At 43.4% G+C, this 22680-nt stretch overlaps 2 protein-coding genes across 2 annotated transcripts in view; one reads left to right on the top strand and one right to left on the bottom strand.

Moving 5' to 3' along the window:
• The window catches only part of LOC125739643 (GTPase IMAP family member 4), a 386756-nt gene that overhangs the window by 95460 nt on the left and 268616 nt on the right, over positions 1-22680 (bottom strand). The gene's annotated exons all lie outside the window — the stretch shown is intronic.
• The window catches only part of LOC125739603 (NACHT, LRR and PYD domains-containing protein 3-like), an 83473-nt gene that overhangs the window by 8334 nt on the left and 52459 nt on the right, over positions 1-22680 (top strand). Inside the window, exons 5-7 of the mRNA XM_049009877.1 lie at positions 1234-1347; positions 3782-3895; positions 6328-6441. Of these exons, the coding sequence (XP_048865834.1) occupies positions 1234-1347; positions 3782-3895; positions 6328-6441 (342 nt within the window). The remainder of the gene's footprint in view (positions 1-1233; positions 1348-3781; positions 3896-6327; positions 6442-22680) is intronic.

Genomic DNA, 22680 nt, shown 5'->3' with positions numbered 1-22680 from the left:
TTATTGGCAAACTCGTGACCCTCTTCCTCCATGAAAGCGCTGATCTCATCTCGGAGCTCAAATATTCTGGTAAAAACTTTCCCATGTCACAACCAACAAACCTCACTGTAAAAAAAAGCAGCTGTGTGGTTGGAGCCTATTTCCTCACACAGGGCAGGAAAAAATCTGAGCCTTGACGGGGCGTGTTTTACTGTAGGTTACTGCAGCAATGACATCGTTCGTTATTACATCGTGCAGCTTGGGATTCACCTGTTTATATGCCAGCGCTTCTCGAAGGATCATACAGTGTGTCCACTGCACATGGGGAGAGATGCGCTTCATGAGCGCTTGTAGCCCACGCTGTTTCCCAGCCATAGCTTGAGCCCCGTCTGTGCAGATCCACGCACAGTCCTCCCATTCCAGATCAGCCTCTCTCATAAAAGCGCTAATGATTTTAAACATTTCCTCTGCAGTGGCTCTGCCAGTGATTTGCTTACAGAACAGCAAATCTTTCTTGAAATCCTCGGTATCGGTATATCTGATGTACGTTATGAATAAACTGTCTCTGTTACTGTCAGTCGCTTCATCCACATGCAGCGTGAAGTGGCGGCTGTCCCACACCTTCTCAGTCAGCTGCTCCTCTATGTCTTCTGACATGTCATGAATGCGCCTCGCGATCGTATTGTTTGATAATGGAATTGCCTTTAACTTGCTGGCTGTTGCTTCGTCAGTCATACTGTACTTGCAACGATATCGATAGTGGAGGGAAGTATTAATTACTGTGCGGTTTTTACACTGAACTGCTCGGTAGACAACTTTATATGATGCCAGTTGATCGTTTTTAGGCAAATATGTAACTTTAGTAATGATGCTTTGTTGTACATGGCAGTCTGTGGGATTTCATTTAAATAAATCAACTGGCTTATCTTTATGCTTAGGGTATATTGTCTCCAAATGACGTCTTAATTTGTTTGGCTTCAGACTGATAGCAGCGAGTATTTTCAGACACACAACAGAATGTCGTCTCTCCTCCTTACTCACCATTGTCGTTGTGAAACCAAGGGCCAGATATGACTCATCATATTGTCTTCTCTTTGCTTTGGAGCTTGAACTTGCAGCTGATGAAGATGCTTCATGGCATATCAAAGTACATGAAGACAGAGCAGAAGGTTAAACAGCTGAAGGTTTAATGTGACCCTGTCCACAGTACATGGATTATATTTATATGAGTATTTTTCCTCTCACTGTCCACAGTGTCCTGATGGAGAGAGCAGGCTCACCTGTACCCAGCTCTGTTTCCATGAAGAGTGACCAGTCAATGGACCGACCAATCTTATTCAGTGAGGGACGTTTTCCTACAGATCAAAGGTGAATATACATTTAAACATTGTTTAAAACACTCAGACTCTCAGTCAAAACATATACAGGCACACATAAGCTAATAGAAAAAAATTCAACTTTGAAATGTTTTTTACTTTTGCAAATCCCATTGTCTTTGAAATTTTAAATAGATGTTTTGTCTGTCTTCTATATAAATCATGTCTGAGGTAAAAGGATGAACATTATTGTAAGGACTGACTTCTTGTGAGCTGGAATTAGAAGGTTGATTGAAAAGTGCATTTTAAATGTCAATCCTCAGCATGCAGCTGGAAAAGAGCTACTGCTCTATATTGATTAAGCATGACTGGATAATAGATTGTCTTCTTCTGGGACGGATGTTTCTGCTTTGATAATAAATAGATTCTCATGGGCTCTTTAGCTCTCTTCAGAATTTGGGGTTGCAGCTGGGAAACAGTTACTCTTGTTTCCTTTTCAATGTCCAGCTTTGAGCTGTATTTTGTCTTAATAAAGGCCACAGCAGAAAAACCTACCTGACATAGGTAACATGTAGCAAAAGGAAGGAATGTGACCACAGCTTTCCCTCCTAGCACTGGGTAATCCTTCTCCACTCCAGTCCAAACTGCAGCCAGTGTTCTAGATTTAACTTTCAGCCTCATTGATGAATCTGAGGTGACATCAATGAACAGTGGTCTGTACTTCGAAGCGGGGTTACTGGCTTATCGGGGTAACTTGTCTGATTTAAGGTAGTCTGGGCAACATGAAAGTGAACGAATATATAGTCAATTTAAACTGTGGTACCTTAAATCCGACAAGTTACCCCGAAAAGCCAGTAACTCCGTTATACAAACCACTGTTCTTCTGTTGCAGCGCTGAAATCCTCATACACTGAAGGGGTCTCAGATCCAGTCAAATTTTTTAGGATCCACTGTTGGGAAATACTTCTGGAAATATTTTTGTAGGGTAGAGAGGTGAGCTTTCGTGCATAGGATGATTATGTTCTGAAGTTTGTTGAGCTCAATGAATGTTTTCAAGTTCCAAAATGAGTCTATATTTCTCTCAGTAACTCGCTACTTCCACATCTCCAGTTTTCTTGCGAATGATGTGATTTTATCTGCCTGATGTGGAAGGTGTGTGTTGGTACCTTGCATCTGTAGATTTAATTCATTGACTTTCTGAAACATGTCACCCAGGTATGCAACTTTCAGGAGGAATGTGTAATTTCTAAACTTATTGGCAAACTCGTGACCCTCTTCCTCCATGAAAGCGCTGATCTCATCTCGGAGCTCAAATATTCTGGTAAAAACTTTCCCATGTCACAACCAACAAACCTCACTGTAAAAAAAAAGCAGCTGTGTGGTTGGAGCCTATTTCCTCACACAGGGCAGGAAAAAATCTGAGCCTTGACAGGGCGTGTTTTACTGTAGGTTACTGCAGCAATGACATCGTTCGTTATTACATCGTGCAGCTTGGGATTCACCTGTTTATATGCCAGCGCTTCTCGAAGGATCATACAGTGTGTCCACTGCACATGGAGAGAGATGCGCTTCATGAGCGCTTGTAGCCCACGCTGTTTCCCAGCCATAGCTTGAGCCCCATCTGTGCAGATCCACGCACAGTCCTCCCATTCCAGATCAGCCTCTCTCATAAAAGCGCTAATGATTTTAAACATTTCCTCTGCAGTGGCTCTGCCAGTGATTTGCTTACAGAACAGCAAATCTTTCTTGAAATCCTCGGTATCGGTATATCTGATGTACGTTATGAATAAACTGTCTCTGTTACTGTCAGTCGCTTCATCCACATGCAGCGTGAAGTGGCGGCTGTCCCACACCTTCTCAGTCAGCTGCTCCTCTATGTCTTCTGACATGTCATGAATGCGCCTCGCGATCGTATTGTTTGATAATGGAATTGCCTTTAACTTGCTGGCTGTTGCTTCGTCAGTCATACTGTACTTGCAACGATATCGATAGTGGAGGGAAGTATTAATTACTGTGCGGTTTTTACACTGAACAGCTCGGTAGACAACTTTATATGATGCCAGTTGATCGTTTTTAGGCAAATATGTAACTTTAGTAATGATGCTTTGTTGTACATGGCAGTCTGTGGGATTTCATTTAAATAAATCAACAGGCTTATCTTTATGCTTAGGGTATATTGTCTCCAAATGACGTCTTAATTTGTTTGGCTTCAGACTGATAGCAGCGAGTATTTTCAGACACACAACAGAATGTCGTCTCTCCTCCTTACTCACCATTGTCGTTGTGAAACCAAGGGCCAGATATGACTCATCATATTGTCTTCTCTTTGCTTTGGAGCTTGAACTTGCAGCTGATGAAGATGCTTCATGGCATATCAAAGTACATGAAGACAGAGCAGAAGGTTAAACAGCTGAAGGTTTAATGTGACCCTGTCCACAGTACATGGATTATATTTATATGAGTATTTTTCCTCTCACTGTCCACAGTGTCCTGATGGAGAGAGCAGGCTCACCTGTACCCAGCTCTGTTTCCATGAAGAGTGACCAGTCAATGGACCGACCAATCTTATTCAGTGAGGGACGTTTTCCTACAGATCAAAGGTGAATATACATTTAAACATTGTTTAAAACACTCAGACTCTCAGTCAAAACATAAACAGGCACACATAAGCTAATAGAAAAAAATTCAACTTTGAAATGTTTTTTACTTTTGCAAATCCCATTGTCTTTGAAATTTTAAATAGATGTTTTGTCTGTCTTCTATATAAATCATGTCTGAGGTAAAAGGATGAACATTATTGTAAGGACTGACTTCTTGTGAGCTGGAATTAGAAGGTTGATTGAAAAGTGCATTTTAAATGTCAATCCTCAGCATGCAGCTGGAAAAGAGCTACTGCTCTATATTGATTAAGCATGACTGGATAATAGATTGTCTTCTTCTGGGACGGATGTTTCTGCTTTGATAATAAATAGATTCTCATGGGCTCTTTAGCTCTCTTCAGAATTTGGGGTTGCAGCTGGGAAACAGTTACTCTTGGTTCCTTTTCAATGTCCAGCTTTGAGCTGTATTTTGTCTTAATAAAGGCCACAGCAGAAAAACCTACCTGACATAGGTAACATGTAGCAAAAGGAAGGAATGTGACCACAGCTTTCCCTCCTAGCACTGGGTAATCCTTCTCCACTCCAGTCCAAACTGCAGCCAGTGTTCTAGATTTAACTTTCAGCCTCATTGATGAATCTGAGGTGACATCAATGAACAGTGGTCTGTACTTCGAAGCGGGGTTACTGGCTTATTGGGGTAACTTGTCTGATTTAAGGTAGTCTGGGCAACATGAAAGTGAACGAATATATAGTCAATTTAAACTGTGGTACCTTAAATCCGACAAGTTACCCCGAAAAGCCAGTAACTCCGTTATACAAACCACTGTTCTTCTGTTGCAGCGCTGAAATCCTCATACACTGAAGGGGTCTCAGATCCAGTCAAATTTTTTAGGATCCACTGTTGGGAAATACTTCTGGAAATATTTTTGTAGGGTAGAGAGGTGAGCTTTCGTGCATAGGATGATTATGTTCTGAAGTTTGTTGAGCTCAATGAATGTTTTCAAGTTCCAAAATGAGTCTATATTTCTCTCAGTAACTCGCTACTTCCACATCTCCAGTTTTCTTGCGAATGATGTGATTTTATCTGCCTGATGTGGAAGGTGTGTGTTGGTACCTTGCATCTGTAGATTTAGTTCATTGACTTTCTGAAACATGTCACCCAGGTATGCAACTTTCAGGAGGAATGTGTAATTTCTAAACTTATTGGCAAACTCGTGACCCTCTTCCTCCATGAAAGCGCTGATCTCATCTCGGAGCTCAAATATTCTGGTAAAAACTTTCCCATGTCACAACCAACAAACCTCACTGTAAAAAAAGCAGCTGTGTGGTTGGAGCCTATTTCCTCACACAGGGCAGGAAAAAATCTGAGCCTTGACGGGTCGTGTTTTACTGTAGGTTACTGCAGCAATGACATCGTTCGTTATTACATCGTTCAGCTTGGGATTCAGCTGTTTATACGCCAGCGCTTCTCGAAGGATCATACAGTGTGTCCACTGCACATGGGGAGAGATGCGCTTCAGGAGCGCTTGTAGCCCACGCTGTTTCCCAGCCATAGCCTGAGCCCCGTCTGTGCAGATCCACGCACAGTCCTCCCATTCCAGATCAGCCTCTCTCATATAAGCGTTAATGATTTTAAACATTTCTTCTGCAGTGGCTCTGCCAGTGATTTGCTTACAGAACAGCAAATCTTTCTTGAAATCCTTGGTATCGGTATATCTGATGTACGTTATGAATAAACTGTCTCTGTTACTGTCAGTCGCTTCATCCACATGCAGCGTGAAGTGGCGGCTGTCCCACACCTTCTCAGTCAGCTGCTCCTCTATGTCTTCTGACATGTCATGAATGCGCCTCGCGATCGTATTGTTTGATAATGGAATTGCCTTTAACTTGCTGGCTGTTGCTTCGTCAGTCATACTGTACTTGCAACGATATCGATAGTGGAGGGAAGTATTAATTACTGTGCGGTTTTTACACTGAACAGCTCGGTAGACAACTTTATATGATGCCAGTTGATCGTTTTTAGGCAAATATGTAACTTTAGTAATGATGCTTTGTTGTACATGGCAGTCTGTGGGATTTCATTTAAATAAATCAACTGGCTCATCTTCATGCTTAGGGTATATTGTCTCCAAATGACGTCTTAATTTGTTTGGCTTCAGACTGATAGCAGCGAGTATTTTCAGACACACAACAGAATGTCGTCTCTCCTCCTTACTCACCATTGTCGTTGTGAAACCAAGGGCCAGATATGACTCATCATATTGTCTTCTCTTTGCTTTGGAGCTTGAACTTGCAGCTGATGAAGATGCTTCATGGCATATCAAAGTACATGAAGACAGAGCAGAAGGTTAAACAGCTGAAGGTTTAATGTGACCCTGTCCACAGTACATGGATTATATTTATATGAGTATTTTTCCTCTCACTGTCCACAGTGTCCTGATGGAGAGAGCAGGCTCACCTGTACCCAGCTCTGTTTCCATGAAGAGTGACCAGTCAATGGACCGACCAATCTTATTCAGTGAGGGACGTTTTCCTACAGATCAAAGGTGAATATACATTTAAAGATTGTTTAAAACACTCAGACTCTCAGTCAAAACATATACAGGCACACATAAGCTAATAGAAAAAAATTCAACTTTGAAATGTTTTTTACTTTTGCAAATCCCATTGTCTTTGAAATTTTAAATAGATGTTTTGTCTGTCTTCTATATAAATCATGTCTGAGGTAAAAGGATGAACATTATTGTAAGGACTGACTTCTTGTGAGCTGGAATTAGAAGGTTGATTGAAAAGTGCATTTTAAATGTCAATCCTCAGCATGCAGCTGGAAAAGAGCTACTGCTCTATATTGATTAAGCATGACTGGATAATAGATTGTCTTCTTCTGGGACGGATGTTTCTGCTTTGATAATAAATAGATTCTCATGGGCTCTTAAGCTCTGTTCAGACTGAGGCTTCAGTTTGAACATGTTTAATGGAACAGAGCCTGTTACTAATTAGCTAGTTATCATGGGATCGGGGGATGGTGCAGGTGAGGAAAGTATGACGATCCACAGTGTGGCTCCAACATGACAGGGGTTTATTTATAACAACACAGAGCAGAAAATAAGGGAACCACGAGGGGTCAAAAGGCCATAACTACAAAACACAGGGGAACACTAGGAAAGAGTAGAGCTACTGAAACAGTTCTGTAAATAGGAATGGTCAAGAATTATTCCTGACTGTTGTGCAGGTCTGGTCTGCAACTACAGGAAAGTTTAGTTGAGGTTATTGCTGCCAAAGGAGAGTCAACCAGTTATTAAATCCAAGGGTTCACATACTTTTTCCACCTGCACTGTGAATGATTACATGGTGTATTCAGTAAAAACATGAAAACATAAAATTATTTGTGTGATAGTAGTTTCAGCAGGGGGTGGCATGGTGGTGCAGTGGTTAGCACTATTGCCTCACACCTCTGAGACCCGGGTTCGAGTCTCCGCCTGGGTCACATGTTTGTGGAGTTTGCATGTTCTCCCCATGTCGTCGTGGGGTTTCCTCCGGGTACTCCGGTTTCCCCCCACAGTCCAAAAACATGCTGAGGCTAATTGGAGTTGCTAAATTGCCCGTGGGTGTGCATGTGTGAGTGAATGGTGTGTGAGTGTGCCCTGCGATGGGCTGACATTCACTGGTTTGCAGTTGCTAAATTGTCCGTGGGTGTGCGTGTGTGAGTATGCCCTGCAATGGGCTGGCCCCCCATCCTGGGTTGTTCCCTGCCTCGTGCCCATTGCTTCCGGGATAGGCTCTGAACCCCCCGCGACCTAGTAGGATAAGCGGTTTGGAAAATGGATGGATGGATAGTTTAAGAAGACTGTGTTAGTCTATTGTTGTGACTTAGAGGAAGATCAGATCACATTTTATGACTAATTTGTGCAAGAATCCATATAAATCCAAAGGGTTCACATACTTTTTCCTGCAACTGTATGTGTTTTTTAGTAAAAAAAAAGAAGTCGAGGTCAGCTGGGGGGCCATAAATTGTAGGGGCCACGGTTGCCCCTCCCCCAAATCCAGTCCCTGCATAGTTATGGTAATTCAATTGAAATCTGTTTGAAATCATGTTACAGTTTACAAGAAGTAACCAGTGAATGTCACTGAGTAACTGGGAGCTACATGCCAAACTGTCTCTCCTGGCTGCTACCTGCTGTCTCTCTGTGCTGCCACTAGATGTCACTGCATCTCTTGTACTGTCATAAGCAAGCTGATGTCAGAAAGCCAATCCAGTTAAATAAGCTCAGTATGTGGATGGCAGTTATATCTGTTTAAATAACAATATAAATGGTTGGGTATTTGTGTTTTATTCACAGGGACCGAGTGAATAGATGTAATTCACATCCACATAGAGGAGACTTATCATCCGTCTTCAAGGTGTGCATTTATTAAGAATATTTTTTTTTATTTGATCTAAATTGACATATATCTTCTACAGATGTACAACAAATAGTTCATCCTGTCAAAGAGAAGATATTTACAATGAGTGCTACATTCCATTTACCTCAGATGTCAGAAGTCGAGCTGTGAATGACGTCACACCCAAGTTAACCTCGTTCCAGCACAGCAAGTCGGAAAGCCATTTAGCAAAACCAAGGACTGTTTCAAAGAGCAGTATTTCTTGCTTAGCCAGATATCTTCTTGTATTTAATGTGCCCCAGTTTAAATGGCCTTCATCTTCATTCACTTATATTTAGCCCAGACTACTTTAAATCTGACAAGTTATCCGGCTAAGAAAGAAATCCTGATTTCTGAAACAGGCCCCGGTTGTATTCAGGTTAATTGTTAGTTATTGTTAGCAATACAAGTTCATAACAACACATTACATGATATTTGCTCATAAAAACACCACAGCAACAGAAAGCGATGTGTACAACCATAATACATAACTGCTAAAAAACACTATAAAACTACAGCTTCAATTTCTGTTGATATAAAGTAGCCATTTTGAATTCTGAGGTTGGGTTTGTGTAGGTTCCCCCGACTTCATGAGTTGGAATTCTGACTTCAGGGTTCCAACTGAAATTTCCCACTAGGAACTCAGAATTTCTAAGTTACAAGTTGAAATGGAATGCAGCATAATTCACAAATGAAGTTATAAAAAGATACGGTGACAGGAGTGATAATAATTAAACTGTAACTGTTCATTTCAGTTACTGGAGAAAAAAGTTCAAACGTTTCTGAAGGATGAGCTCATTAAATTCAAAAGGTACCTGGATCAGAATGACCCAGGATGCTCTGAGCCTCAGCTGGAGGAGGACGATGACCTGGACAGTGAAGGTCAGATGCAGAAGACCTGTGGTAGAGAGGGAGCTCTGAAGATCACACTGTACATCCTGAGGACCATGGAACGAAAAGATCTCGCTGACACACTGGAGAAGAGTAAGAGCTGTACCTCATTCAGTGTGTGTTTGATTTACTGCAGAAAAAGAGATTATGAAAAAAAGTGTATTAAATTTAAGTTTATCATTTATTTAATTAGATTTAATTTGCTTAAATTAGTAAAAAAAATGATCTTTGAAAAGCTCTCATTTGATTTCAGGGTATCTTCTGTCGCAGTATCAGCACACAATCAAATATAATCTGAAGAAGAAATTTGAGTGTGTATTTGAAGGGAAAGCTAAGGAAGGACAGCCAACATTTCTCAAAGAGATTTACACAGAACTCTACATAACTGAAGGGGGGACTGGAGAAGTCAATGATGAACATGAAGTGAGACAGATTGAAACAGCATCCAAGAAAAGGTTAACAGAAGATACTACAGTAAAGTGCAATGATATATTTAAACCCTTATGTGGACGTGTGACACCTATCAGAACTGTACTCACAAAAGGGGTCGCAGGTATCGGGAAAACAGTCTCTGTGCAGAAAGTTATTCTTGACTGGGCAGAAGGAAAAGCAAACCAGGACATTCACTTCATATTTGCTCTTCCTTTCCGGGACCTGAATTTGATTAAGGATGAATACAGTCTGATTGATCTGCTTCACCATTTTGTCCCAAAACTAAAATCGCTTGAATCCACTGAGCTGTGTAGGTACAAAGTTTTGTTGATCTTTGATGGTCTGGATGAGTGTCGCCTTCCTCTAGATTTTCAGAAGAATGAGAGCTGGTTTGATGTAACAAAGAAAACATCACTGGATGTGCTGTTGACTAACCTAATTAAGAGGAATCTGCTTCCATCCGCTCTCCTCTGGATAACCTCCCGGCCAGCAGCAGCCAATCAGATACCTCCTGAGTGTGTCCACCAGGTGACAGAGATACGAGGGTTCAATGATGGCCAGAAAGAGAAGTATTTCAGGAAGAGATTTAGTGATCAGAGCCTGGCTAGCAGGATTATCACACATGTGAAATCATCAAGGAGCCTCTTCATCATGTGCCACATACCTGTGTTCTGCTGGATTTCAGCCACTGTCCTTGAAAGGCTTTTTAGTGAGACTGAGAAGGGAGAAATTCCAAGGACTCTGACTGAAATGTACACACACTTCCTGATCTTCCAGACGAGTTTAAAAAATGACAAGTATATGAAAAACTATGAAAGCAAGCTTAAGGAATACAGCAAGGAATTCCTTTTGAAACTTGGTAAACTGGCTTTTGACAACCTTGACAAGGGAAATCTCATATTTTATGAGCAAGATCTTATAGAGAATGACATTGATGTCAATGAAGCTTCAGTTTACTCTGGAGTGTGTACAGAAGTCTTTAAGGAGGAATATGGTTTGTACCAGGAGAAGGTGTACTGCTTTGTGCATCTGAGCATCCAGGAGTATCTCGCTGCTTTATATGTGTTTCTGACAAACTCATCAGCTGACCTGCTAAAGACTGCAGTGGATCAGGTATTAAAGAGCAAGAATGGACACTTGGACCTCTACCTCCGCTTCCTCCTTGGCCTCTCAACAGACTCCAGTAAGAGTCTGTTACAAAAACTACTAGGAGAGACAAGACCCAGCTCACATAACATTAAGGAAACAGCCCAGTATATCAAGGAGAAAATTCAGGAGAATTTATCTGCAGAAAGGACCATCAACCTGTTCCACTGTCTGAATGAACTGGCTGACAATTCTCTAATAGAGGAAGTACAAAGATACCTGAGTTCAGGAAGTCTTTCAGCAGCAGACCTCTCACCTGCACAGTGGTCAGCTCTGGCGTTTGTATTACTGATGTCAGATAAGGAGCTGGATGTGTTTGATCTGAAGAAATACATCAGATCAGATGAAGGTCTTCAGAGGCTGCTGCCTGTGATCAAGAAATCTAGGACAGCTCTGTAAGTGATCTTACACACGTCTGTTGCTAAAGAAGTACAGATGTTATTCATGATACTGCTTTTATATCTTATCAGAACAATTAGAGTGTACTTATATAGACACCCAGAAATTCTTTTTAATTCTGGATACTACAGGATATGTATATATTTTTTAACATTCTTCATGTGGTTCAGTGGGTTTGGACTCTGTGCCTGTGGTCAGAAGGTCACCAGTTTAAATACCTGGCTGGCAGAGTAATGCTGGTTTTGGGCCCTTGAGCAAGGCCCTTACCCCCCAGCTTCAGGGGGCTGGATGCTGGCCAACCCTGCACTCTGACCTGTATGTGTGTGTCAGAGAGAGCAAGATCAGAGAAGCGACAGCACTATTTTACCAGGGGGATGAATAAAGCATCACTATTTCATCCCTGCCTGACAGGATTGATAATTGTCTGCTTAGTGTTTTGGAAATTTAACAGGTTCTCAGGTACAGCAAACAGAAAATAAGGATTTCAGTCATGGTGTCAGCAATTCAAAAGTCATATAAAAAATATTATTAAAAATAACTTAAGCTCTTCTTGACATTCAAATCCCACATAAACATATACACTTACACGTATCAGAGGCAGGAACTGACCTCAAATGCCTAGAACCCCTGGGTCGGCTGTAGTGCTGATCACTGAGCCCCAGCGCTGCTCAGAGCTTTATAAAAATACTTATGCATATATTACAGAGTCTCAGGGTAACTCACCCTGTAAGGTCATTAAAAAGCAGGTTTGTCTCGGCTGGGGAGTGTCATGTAAAAACTATTTGTGTTTCTGACTACGACAAATAACAGCTATATGCTACATGTGTTATTGTACTTAAAAATGTTTATTTTGATATTTTATTTGATATACCTGTGTGTGGTGTATGTATTTATATCTTAACACGTTTCCTTTTCCAGGCTGGACAGCTGTAGACTCACAGAGACATGCTGTGAAGTGTTGGCATCAGCTCTCAGATCAAACTCCTCTCAGCTGAGAGAGCTGGACCTGAGTGACAATGACCTGCAGAATTCAGGGGTGAAGCTGCTCTCTGTTGGACTGGGGGATTCACACTGTACACTGGAGATACTGAGGTCAGTATTACTGGGTATTCCACACTGCAATGTGTAATTTTTGAAAGCTTTATTGAAATTGTCGCATGTACTTAAAAGTAATTCTCATAGCGGTGAGGTGTTTTTATTAATCGGAGAGATAATGTCTGTCTCTCTGCAGGGTGTCAGGCTGTAGAATCACAAAAAGAGGCTGTTCTTCCCTGGCTTCATCTCTGAGGTCAAACCCCTCACACCTGAGAAAGCTGGACCTGAGTGACAATGACCTGCAGGATTCAGGGGTGAAGCTGCTCTCTGCTGCACTGGGGGATTCACACTGTAAACTGGAGATACTGAGGTCAGTATTACTGGGTATTCCACAGTATAATGTGTAATTTTTGAAAGCTTTATTGAAGTTGTCGCATGTACTTAAAAGTAATTCTCATAGCGTTGAGGTGTTTTTATTAATCGGAGAGATAATGTCTGTCTCTCTGCAGGGTGTCAGGCTGTAGAATCACAGAAGGAGGCTGTTCTTCCCTGGCTTTAGCTCTGAGGTCAAACCCCTCTCAGCTGAGAGAGCTGGACCTGAGTGACAATGACCTGCAGGATTCAGGGGTGAAGCTGCTCTCTGCTGGACTGGGGGATTCACTCTGTACACTGGAGATACTGAGGTCAACATTACTGCATATTCCACATTGTAACGTGTAATTGCTGAAAGCTTTATTGAAGTCATCACATTTACTTTAAAGTAATACTCATAGTGATGAGGTGTTTTAATTTATTGGAGAGATATTGTCTGTCTCTCTGCAGGCTGTCATTTTGCAGAGTCACAGAAGAAGGCTGTTCTTCCCTGGCTTCAGCTCTGAGGTCAAACCCCTCACACCTGAGAGAGCTGGACCTGAGCTACAATCACCCAGGAGACTCAGGAGTGAAGCTGCTCTCTGCTCTACTGGAGGATCCCATTTGTAAGCTGGATAAACTGAAGTGAGTACAGAATGTGTGTCTGTCCTGATATACACTCGTGAATGTGGAGAAAATGCAACAATCAAATAAATGGATACAGCAGCACTATGTCATTCTGCTTCTGCTATAGTGTGGACCACAGTGGAGAGTGCAGGACCAGACCAGGGATCCAGAAATGTAAGTTTGTTTGCATGTTTTTATTCTTAACACTGTCAATACTACTTTATGAAAACATTCACACAATTATTGTGATGTGTGTCTGCTTTTTTATTTTCATTTTTTAGGTTTAAAGATGAAAAATTTCTTAAATAACAATGGGAGTCTGGGAACTTCTGTAGTAGTACTGTTTTGAGATTTGTTAGTATTGTCCTAAGACAGCACCCGTAATCTCCCTAAACTGGCTGTGACACCGAACGTCTCCTCAGTCTGCACTAGTGATGGGAATTTTGGCTCCTTTTATTGAGTCGGCTCTTCCGGCTCCCAAATGACTCTTCATTTTATTACTTCTGCCTCAGTCAGATTCAGCTCTGTTTTGATGAATGATTGATATGTGTACTAAACCTTGTAATTTCCTCAATTCTATAATCTTGCATAATGTTTGGTATAAAAAGATTATATGTAAAAACCTCAAACACTACTACATGTTGTCATGCCGGCCGAGCAGGGAGGATGCAGACCCCGAAATGCGGAGACTTGGAGCTTTATTTCTCAGATCGGGTGGAACAAAAGCCAAGAGGGAGACGCTGAATTGTGGTTGAGGGGAAGGCGAGAGTCAGGAACCGTTGAGATCAGTCAGGCACGAACAGACGAGATGGGGATCCGGGGAGGAAGCAGGAGGGCCGGTGAGGGAGCAGGGAACGAGCAGGGAAGGCAAGTAGGTGAGCAGGGAGGACACAGCAGGCAAGATGGACCGGGAGGAGAAAGCACAGAGAAAATGCTCAGTCACAAGAATGGCAACAATACTTCGCATTGCTTGCTGGGAGAGATGTGGTTAAGTAGCCAGCCGATGACTTTGTGATCGGTGGCCGGTGCTCTGCCCCGCCTGTGTGGGTGTGACAGTGCCCCACCCTTGACGGCCACCTCCTGGAGCTGAAGGCGACAAGGACGGCCCCGCGGGAGAGAGGGGTCAAGGATTTCAGAAGCAGGTACCCATGACCGTTCCTCTGGCCCGAATCCCTCCCAGTCGATGAGGTACTGTAGGCGATTGGCCCGACGTCGGGAGTCGAGGAGAGCTTGAACGGTGTACGCCGTAGAACCATCGGACAGCGTTGTTCAAGGAGGAGGTCCCACGGCCGACGAGGGATGTGAAGGGCTGTAATGGACGGGTTTCAGGAGAGAAACAAGGAAGGTTGGACACATATACGGTATACACTGGGGAGCTGGAGGCAATATGAGGAGTGTCCGTTTCGGCGAAGGATGCGGAACGAGTTAATGTATCGAGCAGAGAGTTTACGGCACGAGAGTAGTTGCAGGTTCCGAGTGGAGAGCCAGACTCTTTGCCTTACCCTGTAAGAGGAGCCCGGTCGCCGGTGACGATCTGCTCAAGACTTGACGCCGGGACTCAGTGAGCAAGGCGCCAGACTCTCTGGGCGTCTCGACACCATCCCTCAACTCGTGGGATGTCGCCAGAGGGGGAGTCCCAGGGGAAGAGGTGAGACTGGTATCCCATAACACACTGAAAGGGAGAGAGATCTGTCACGGAACTCACCCTAGTGTTCAGGGTGTATTCTGCCCAGAGGAGGTGAGTGGCCCAGTCCTCAGGATTCCTGCGGCACAGGAGACGTAGGGCCTTAGAGACCTCTTGATTCGTCCTTTTGGCCAGGCCATTAGATTGTGGGTGGTAGGCAGAAGTCAGGCTGAGAGCGATATTGAGTTTGCTACAGAAGGCACGGAAGACCTGGGAGGCGAATTGAAGTCCCCGGTCGAATACGATGTCCTCCGGGATACCGTAGTATCGGAAGACCCAGGTAAGGAGAAGTTCCATGATCCATGGCTGTTGGGAGCTTGAGAAGAGCAATTAACCAACACATTTTAGAAGAACGATGGTAAGAATTACAGTGTTACCTTTGGAGCTGGGCAGGTCTGTGATGAAGTCCATGGCCAGGGGGGACCACGGATGGATCGGGAGTGGGTGCAACAAGCCCGTGGGAGCCTGGTGGGACGTCTTCAACTGAGCACACTCAGGACAAGATGCAACATATGTCTCAACATCCTTCCGCCAATTCGGCTGTGCCACCAGTTGCATGGTCACGGAGCCTCCCGGGAGGCCTGAAATGACGTATGGATGCATTGGAACAGCGTGGGACGGTGCACCAGGGGTACGTACGGTTGGTCAGGGGGACAGCCTATGGGAGGTGGCGACCAGTCATTCAGGGCATGAATGGTGTTATCGAAGGACCAGGAGAGGGTGGCAGCGAAACAGGATGGGGGGAGAATGGGCGTGCTTTCCTCGTCGTAGGTGAAAGGATCATGCTGGTGAGAGAGGGCATCAGCCTTGCCATTTTTGGTGATGGGGAGGTAAGTCACTGTGAAATGAAAATGAGAGAAAAACATAGACCAGCATGCTTGTCTTGGGTTCAGGCGTTTTGCGGTTTGGAGGTATTGCAGATTACGGTGGTCTGTAAAGACTTGAAATGGTTATCTAGTTCCCTCCAGCTAGTGACGCCACTCCTCAAAGGCTAACTTCATGGCTAGGAGTTCTCGATCCTCAACATCGCAGTTCCTTTCTGATGGAGAGAGTTTCCTGAAAAATAGGCTCAGGGGTGTCAGGGGTGTCGACGGCCGGTCACGTTGTATTAGGACACCTCCTACTCCTGTCTTCGAGGCATCCACCTCCACTTCGAACGGGTCCTTGGGTCAAGGTTGTCACAGGACTGGGGTGGAGCATAGGGACCCCTTCAATTTACGAAAGGCCATATCCACTTCTGGGGTCCATTTGAAGGGGCTTGGACGATTACGAGTGAGTGATGTTAGTGGGGCGGCCACTTTACAAAAATTTTGGATGAACCTTTTATAGAAGTTTGCGAACCCTAGGAATTGTTGCAGTTCCTTCATCGGTCGAGGTCGTAACCATTGCGGCAACTTTCCGCTCATCCATGGAAACTGCTGCTGAACGGAGGACATACTCTAGAAACTGTGTTTTGTGGAACTCACATTTTTCACCTTTGACGAACAGTTGAAACCCCGACCTGAAGTGAGATCGGTCCGGTAAGGTGTATGATTCTCCCCTTAGGAATCGGTTCTCCACTAATCCCCAAAACCGCGATGGGTTGGTCGAGAGGGTGGATTGGGATACGCAATTGCTGGGTTAGAGACAGGTCCATAAAGTTTCCTGCCGCACCGAAATCGATCAGGGCTGAACTACCATGCAAATTTCTTCTTTGGCTCTCAGCGGAGGCGGATGCACTTCTCTCCCTCTCCCTCCCCTTATCTTTCCTGTTTTGCTCCTCTCGTCTAGTCTACTGTCTTATACTTTGAGAGATTCCCTCAGCCCTGCTCTCCAAACTAAGTAAAATCATGGATTTGATCAACTGGTCTCTCAATGCAATTGACACCATCTTCTCAACGAGAAACCTAGGTTCGGAGGAACCTGACTGTCCTGAAGGAATGTACGCAGCTGGCTACACGATGGACGGATAGGAGAAGTGGAGGGTCGTGTATCTGGCTGCTCTTTCCGTGGAGGACATTGAAGACATCTACCTATTCAGAACCATGATTACAGGTCTTATGCTGATTGGATCAGGCATTGCCCTGGTTTATCGAAGATTGAAGAAAACGGTGACAGCCGCTCAAAACCCCACTAGGCTGGCCGGAATGATTGATGGAGTGGGCAGAGCTGGTAGTGCTCAGACTGTGACAATTGATTGCAAATTGGATAACATCACGGAGAAGCTCACGGCTTTGCAAAAATAATTGGATGGCGGAGACCAGCATGGACATTAGGGGAGCTGGAAATTATAGCTTCTCGCCCAGAAACCCAAACAACCCTATCCTATCTGGTTTTGGCTCCCCCCAATCAGCAGTGGCCTCGGCCAAGGCTGCTGCTGAACTAACAACTCCCCTGGAAGAACAAGGCAGTGAGAATCTCTTGCATTCCTCTCCCCCAATCCCAAGGACTCACCCACCCCCCATCCCATGCCTTCGCCGCTTCATACCCCCAGCATGAACAGGCGGGTCTGTGACCAGCGCCCTCGTGGCTGCAAGACCGGATGGCTGTTTGTCTATGCTGGACTACCTCCACATCCCCATTTCCCTCACTTGTTGCAAGTCGTGTCATTTTATGTTGTAAGATGTAGTGACCATGTGCTTATGTTGCTGAGGTGTTTTTTACGGTTCCTACAATGTACTCCCCACTGGAGTACAGTCTGGGAGCTGTTTTTTTATTCTCCTCCTCTCTCCTCATGTTATTCTGTTTCTTTTCTTCTCTCTGTTTGCCCCTGTCTCCTGACCTGTCTACCCCCTACTGTGATAGTTGTATGGTCGGGTTGATGGCCAGTTTTTTCGCTGGTACTTGTGACTAGTGACATGGTGTATTACTTCAGCAATAAAGGGTTTTCATCATCATTATCATCATCATGCACAACCCCATTCAACTTCACACTCAAAAGCAGAATAAATTTAGTCTGAGAGACATAAGGAGAAGGGACGGAGCCTACCTTGTGTGTGGCGTCCGGGCGAAGAGGACGCACAGGGAAGGTACTTAGAACATGTCCGGACCGTCCGCAATACATACATAAACCCTCTTCTGTATGTTGCCTCCGCTCTGCTTGAGTAAGTGGTGATCTTCCTAGTTGCATGGATTCGGGGCCCTTGGACGGAGTGACGTCAGTTGGGACCGGTAACCAGGCTCGTTGGCGGCGTTCACGCATGCTGTTATCCAGTGTGACAGACAGTTGAATGTAATCCTCGAAGGACAAACCGGCTCCATGAGAAAGAAGTTCGTCCTGCACTTCTGGGTTGAGAGTGCGATGGTACAGGATCCAGAGGAAGTCCAGAGGAAGCCAGCATAGTCCCGCAGAGAGGGTACGGTTTCTCCTTAAAAGCGCTCTGGATGTTCTTGTATGTAAAGCCCGCATTGCATGAGGAAAGCTTTACATTGGTTGGGATTGCCATCATACTTCTCGGGCAAAGCAACTGGCACCAGGAGAGCTGCTTGCGGTGGAGATTCAGGAAGCCCAGATTGACCTGCCTTCTGCTCGAGGAGTTGTGCCACCGGGGAGGTAAGCTGATCTACCTATTGTTGAAGGCGCTAATTCTCCGCGGGGTCCATTTTTTCAAGGCGAAGTATTCTGTTACGCCGGCCGAGCAGGGAGCTTTGTCATGGGATTAATCGCTCTTCCTCTTGCCTACAGACTCCTGCCAGCTGACACTGGAGCCCAACACAGCATACAGAAGCCTATCTCTGTCAGAGGGGAACAGGAAGGTGACACGGGGGACAAAGCAGCCATATCCTGATCATCCAGAGAGATTTGACGGCTGGTCCCAAGTTCTGTGCAGAGAGAGTCTGACTGGTCGCTGTTACTGGGAGGCTGAGTGGAGTGGAGATGTAGCCTGGATAGGAGTGACTTATAAAGGAATCAGGAGGAAAGGATCGAGTTATGACTGTGGGCTTGGATTCAATGACAAGTCATGGATGCTACGCTGCTCTCCTCACAGTTACTCTGTCTGTCACAATAATAAACAGACTGTCATACCCATAAAGCCCTTAGGCTCCTGCAGAGTAGGAGTGTATCTGGACTGGGCGGTTGATACTCTGTCCTTCTATAGAGTCTCCTCTGATGGACTGACCCTCCTGTACATCTTCACCTCCTCATTCACTGAACCCCTCTATCCAGGGTTTTGGGTTTATACAAACTCCTCTGTGTCGCTGTGCATGCTGGGATAGCTCACTGTGTGCTGGAGGAATCATTTTTACCTTATCAGAGTGTCACATGTCGCTGCTTCTCCATGGCAAAAAGGTAAATTCTCTGCTTTATAACCAGTATAACCCTTTTTGCTCTGTCTGAAGTGTGAAGTATGCCAGACAAAAATTAATCACTGAGCAAACATGCAAATTGACTGTTTTTTGTCTGATTAAAATATGATGAAATGTAATCCTGATGAGTGGGGGGGCTTTTCCCCTCCCCTTATATGTACATTTTATATATTTCTGTCTGTATATTGTATTTGCTACCTTTACACTGACAATAAAGGATCTCTGTTCCATCCTATTAATGTCCTGGTTCCGCTCTGCTCAAAGCATAAGTGAGGTAACTGAGTAACGTAAAACATATAATATAATTAAGCAAATACACTTTGCTGTAATTACACTAACATAATTAGATTAAATCAGCATATATAATAACCATGTAAAAGGAGGCGGGAGACATAACAGCGAAAGCAAAAAATATCCGTAGAGCTAAAAACAAAAGTCAGAAATCATATCAGTGACACATGTTAGATTAAATGATCAAAATACAACAAACACGAATAAAAATTAGGTATGTGGAGATCTCGCAATCGGCGGCCCCCATTTTGTTCCACTTCTAGTGTGACCAGGAATCACAAGCTCACGGAGAGGTGTGTCTATTAAATCGTTTCTAATTGGCTGTTGGAGTGGAATTCCGGGTATCCCTGATGATTTCACTTAGGGAAAATTCCCCTCTACGGCCTCGTTTTTGAAATTTTCACTTCGGTCAACTTTTTCACCCAGAAGTTTTGCTTCGAAAAATTTTGTCCAATTCGGGACGCTAAAACAACCCGATTTATGCATCGGACGAAAATAAAAGGTAGGTGGACGTAAATAATATTATCTCAACTTACTTAGTGTGAATTTTCATGGTAATCTGAGGCTTGGAAAGCAGTTATTTAGCCTAAGGAACGGCCCGTGGTGCTGTAGTCAACTGTCATGGTGGCCATGAAATTCAGTGAAGTGTCAGATAATCGGGTCATGTTTCTCGATCAATTTCAATCAATTAAACTTCCATAATCATTACTACAGTACAGTACTACAGTACATTACTACACTACAGTCTTATTCAGGAAGCTTGACAGCGACAACAGGTAAATTAATGATTTCTCTTAACATTCATCAGTTAATTACTATATCAATTAACAATTTTTTTCACTTTTCAGTGGCTTACAGGAATTATGACTTGTCTTTTCCAGTCTTTCTTTAATTCAAAATACTGCCTTCTTTTTCAGTCAGCAGTTGCAAGAGGATGCCTCTGGGCCCGGCTTAGGCAAAGACGCTCAGTCTAATTATACTGATTAACACACTAATTCATGATAACTAATTACAATTAATTCATTTTCTTATTTGGAATGAGCAGCAGAGACTGACACCAGTCTTTCCTGAAAATTTCATCAAGATATCTTGAGTATTAAGGAAGATACAGCAAACAATATTTTAAAAAATGCAATTTTCGGTCACAAACTTTTAGTGTTTTCTAATGGACTACTTAGGGCAAAAACAATAGCCAACTTCTGGAACTAAAAATTCCGTAACCTCCTTAATATTTAACATATTCACATGATTTTTTTTTTGTTTTAAATGGTTTTCCATGTACTATCCTACTGATGTACTTGTTTTCAGTTTGGTGGAGTTTGAAATTTTTGTCCACATACCTATAAATATTTCGTAACTAAACTTGTGAACTGCTACAGCTGACAATCGACAAGCCAATTACCCAGTTAGCATTGGTTCGTTGTGTCGACGTCGGCTGTTGGTCGTTATGTCGATGGTCAAAAGTGGACGTCGACATAACGTCTGGCCAACATAATGGTCTACATAATGAAAATAAGATTTTTGGATATTATTGTTTGTTAGATACACTAACTGCCTTTTAATAGGCTAATTTCCTTTCTTTCTGAATCGATGAAATACACTTGATGTCGTCCAAATTTTTCGTCGGCGTAACGTCTGGCAGACGTCTCATAGACTTTTACTCTATGTCCAAGATCGAATTTATACAGATTTATTTTCAGATCAAGATGAACTGTACAACCTATACCTCCACAGAAAAAGTTTAAAGGATTCCATAACAATCCCTTTTCTTCGTTGGCTTCATGTCCTGACAACGTCGGGTATTGACTAACTCATGGTCAGTCCCGGACGTTGTTCAGACGTGCAGCCAACGTCCAGAATGTACAGTATACCACAACCATGACAGCTTCCCAGCTAACGTTTAACGTTGGCCCAACGTTGGTAGAACGTCGGACATAATGTTGGCCCAACGTCATTAGCACACGTTGGCTGGACGTGCATCTGCACATCGGGTTTACGTCAATTCAAAGTCTGCAGCGAACGTCAAATGCACGTTGTCCCAACGTGCAGTAGACCAAGTAGTGACAAGCAAATGTGTGCAATTCCCTGGGGCCAACGTAAAACCAACGTTCCACGGACATTATGGGGACCATGTGCCAACCTACTTTCAATGCCTGGGTTACGTCAATTCAACGTCTGCAACTAACGTAAAATGCACGTTGTGCCAACTCTCAATTGCCAATTAAAGAGTTCATTATAGGTCAACATGCAAACTCTCAAAGGATTATTTAGACACTTAATTATATTGCTATTATCAAGGTGTGTAAATAAACTTGATCCTGTTGAAAGTTTTCGTCACCTTACCGACAGACGTTCATCGCGTCTGTAACCCAGGTTACTAATATTGTAAATAATAAAATAAATAAATAGTTAGTAAATAATTAACTATAAGACATAAAACAAAGATTTGTAAAATAGTCTAATTTACACGTGAAAACATTTACATATAAAAAAAATGTTGTGCCCCTCCCTTCTCCTCGTGCATGCGCAGTAATGTAGTGCATAGGAGAGAGAGAGAGAGAGAGAGAGAGAGAGAGAGAGAGAGAGAGAGAGAGAGAGAGAGAGAGAGAGAGAGAGAGAGACTAACGGCAACAGGCTAGAGATAAAAGAAGCAGCAGAGACGCAAAGTATAATTTTGTAGTTTTCAAGGTGAATTTCGGATCTTTTCTAGTTAAAACAGTGTTGCAGATTGTTGAAATGGTAGCGACCTTAACCAGAGAAGTTTTGGCCAGGTTTTTATTCCACCCAGGAGAGTTTCCCGGGAATCGAGGGATAACAACGAAAGTTCATTAGCTCGTGTGCATGTGTGAGGATACGCGCGTGCACGAGGACATCGGACGGCGAGGTTTGCCCAAGGATTTCGCGCTTTAAGAGGTTGAGACAACGTCAAAACCGGCTCGAAGGAACACGGTTTGAACTTTATTTTTCCTACTGGAAGACTATCTCACTGATATTGTGGCAGGATTGTGCAATTACCTCTCATTGATTAAATGGATGAGGACTGAACTGAACATAGAACTGAATTAAATTATAAAAACATCCTATGTTATGTACTGTTCATTATGGAATTCTTTTGCCATATTGTTCATATGGTTTGAGTTGAATAGTATATTTTCAGCTGTATCCTAAAAGAACACTGATTTAAAAGGTCAGTACATTCAAGAAAGGCGCTATAGTAAGA

The sequence above is a fragment of the Brienomyrus brachyistius genome, chromosome 4 (genome assembly GCF_023856365.1).
Source record: "Brienomyrus brachyistius isolate T26 chromosome 4, BBRACH_0.4, whole genome shotgun sequence".
Lineage (NCBI taxonomy): Eukaryota > Metazoa > Chordata > Actinopteri > Osteoglossiformes > Mormyridae > Brienomyrus > Brienomyrus brachyistius.
The sequence above is the reverse complement of the archived record's forward strand: the minus strand, read 5'-3'. Positions and strand labels throughout refer to the sequence as shown.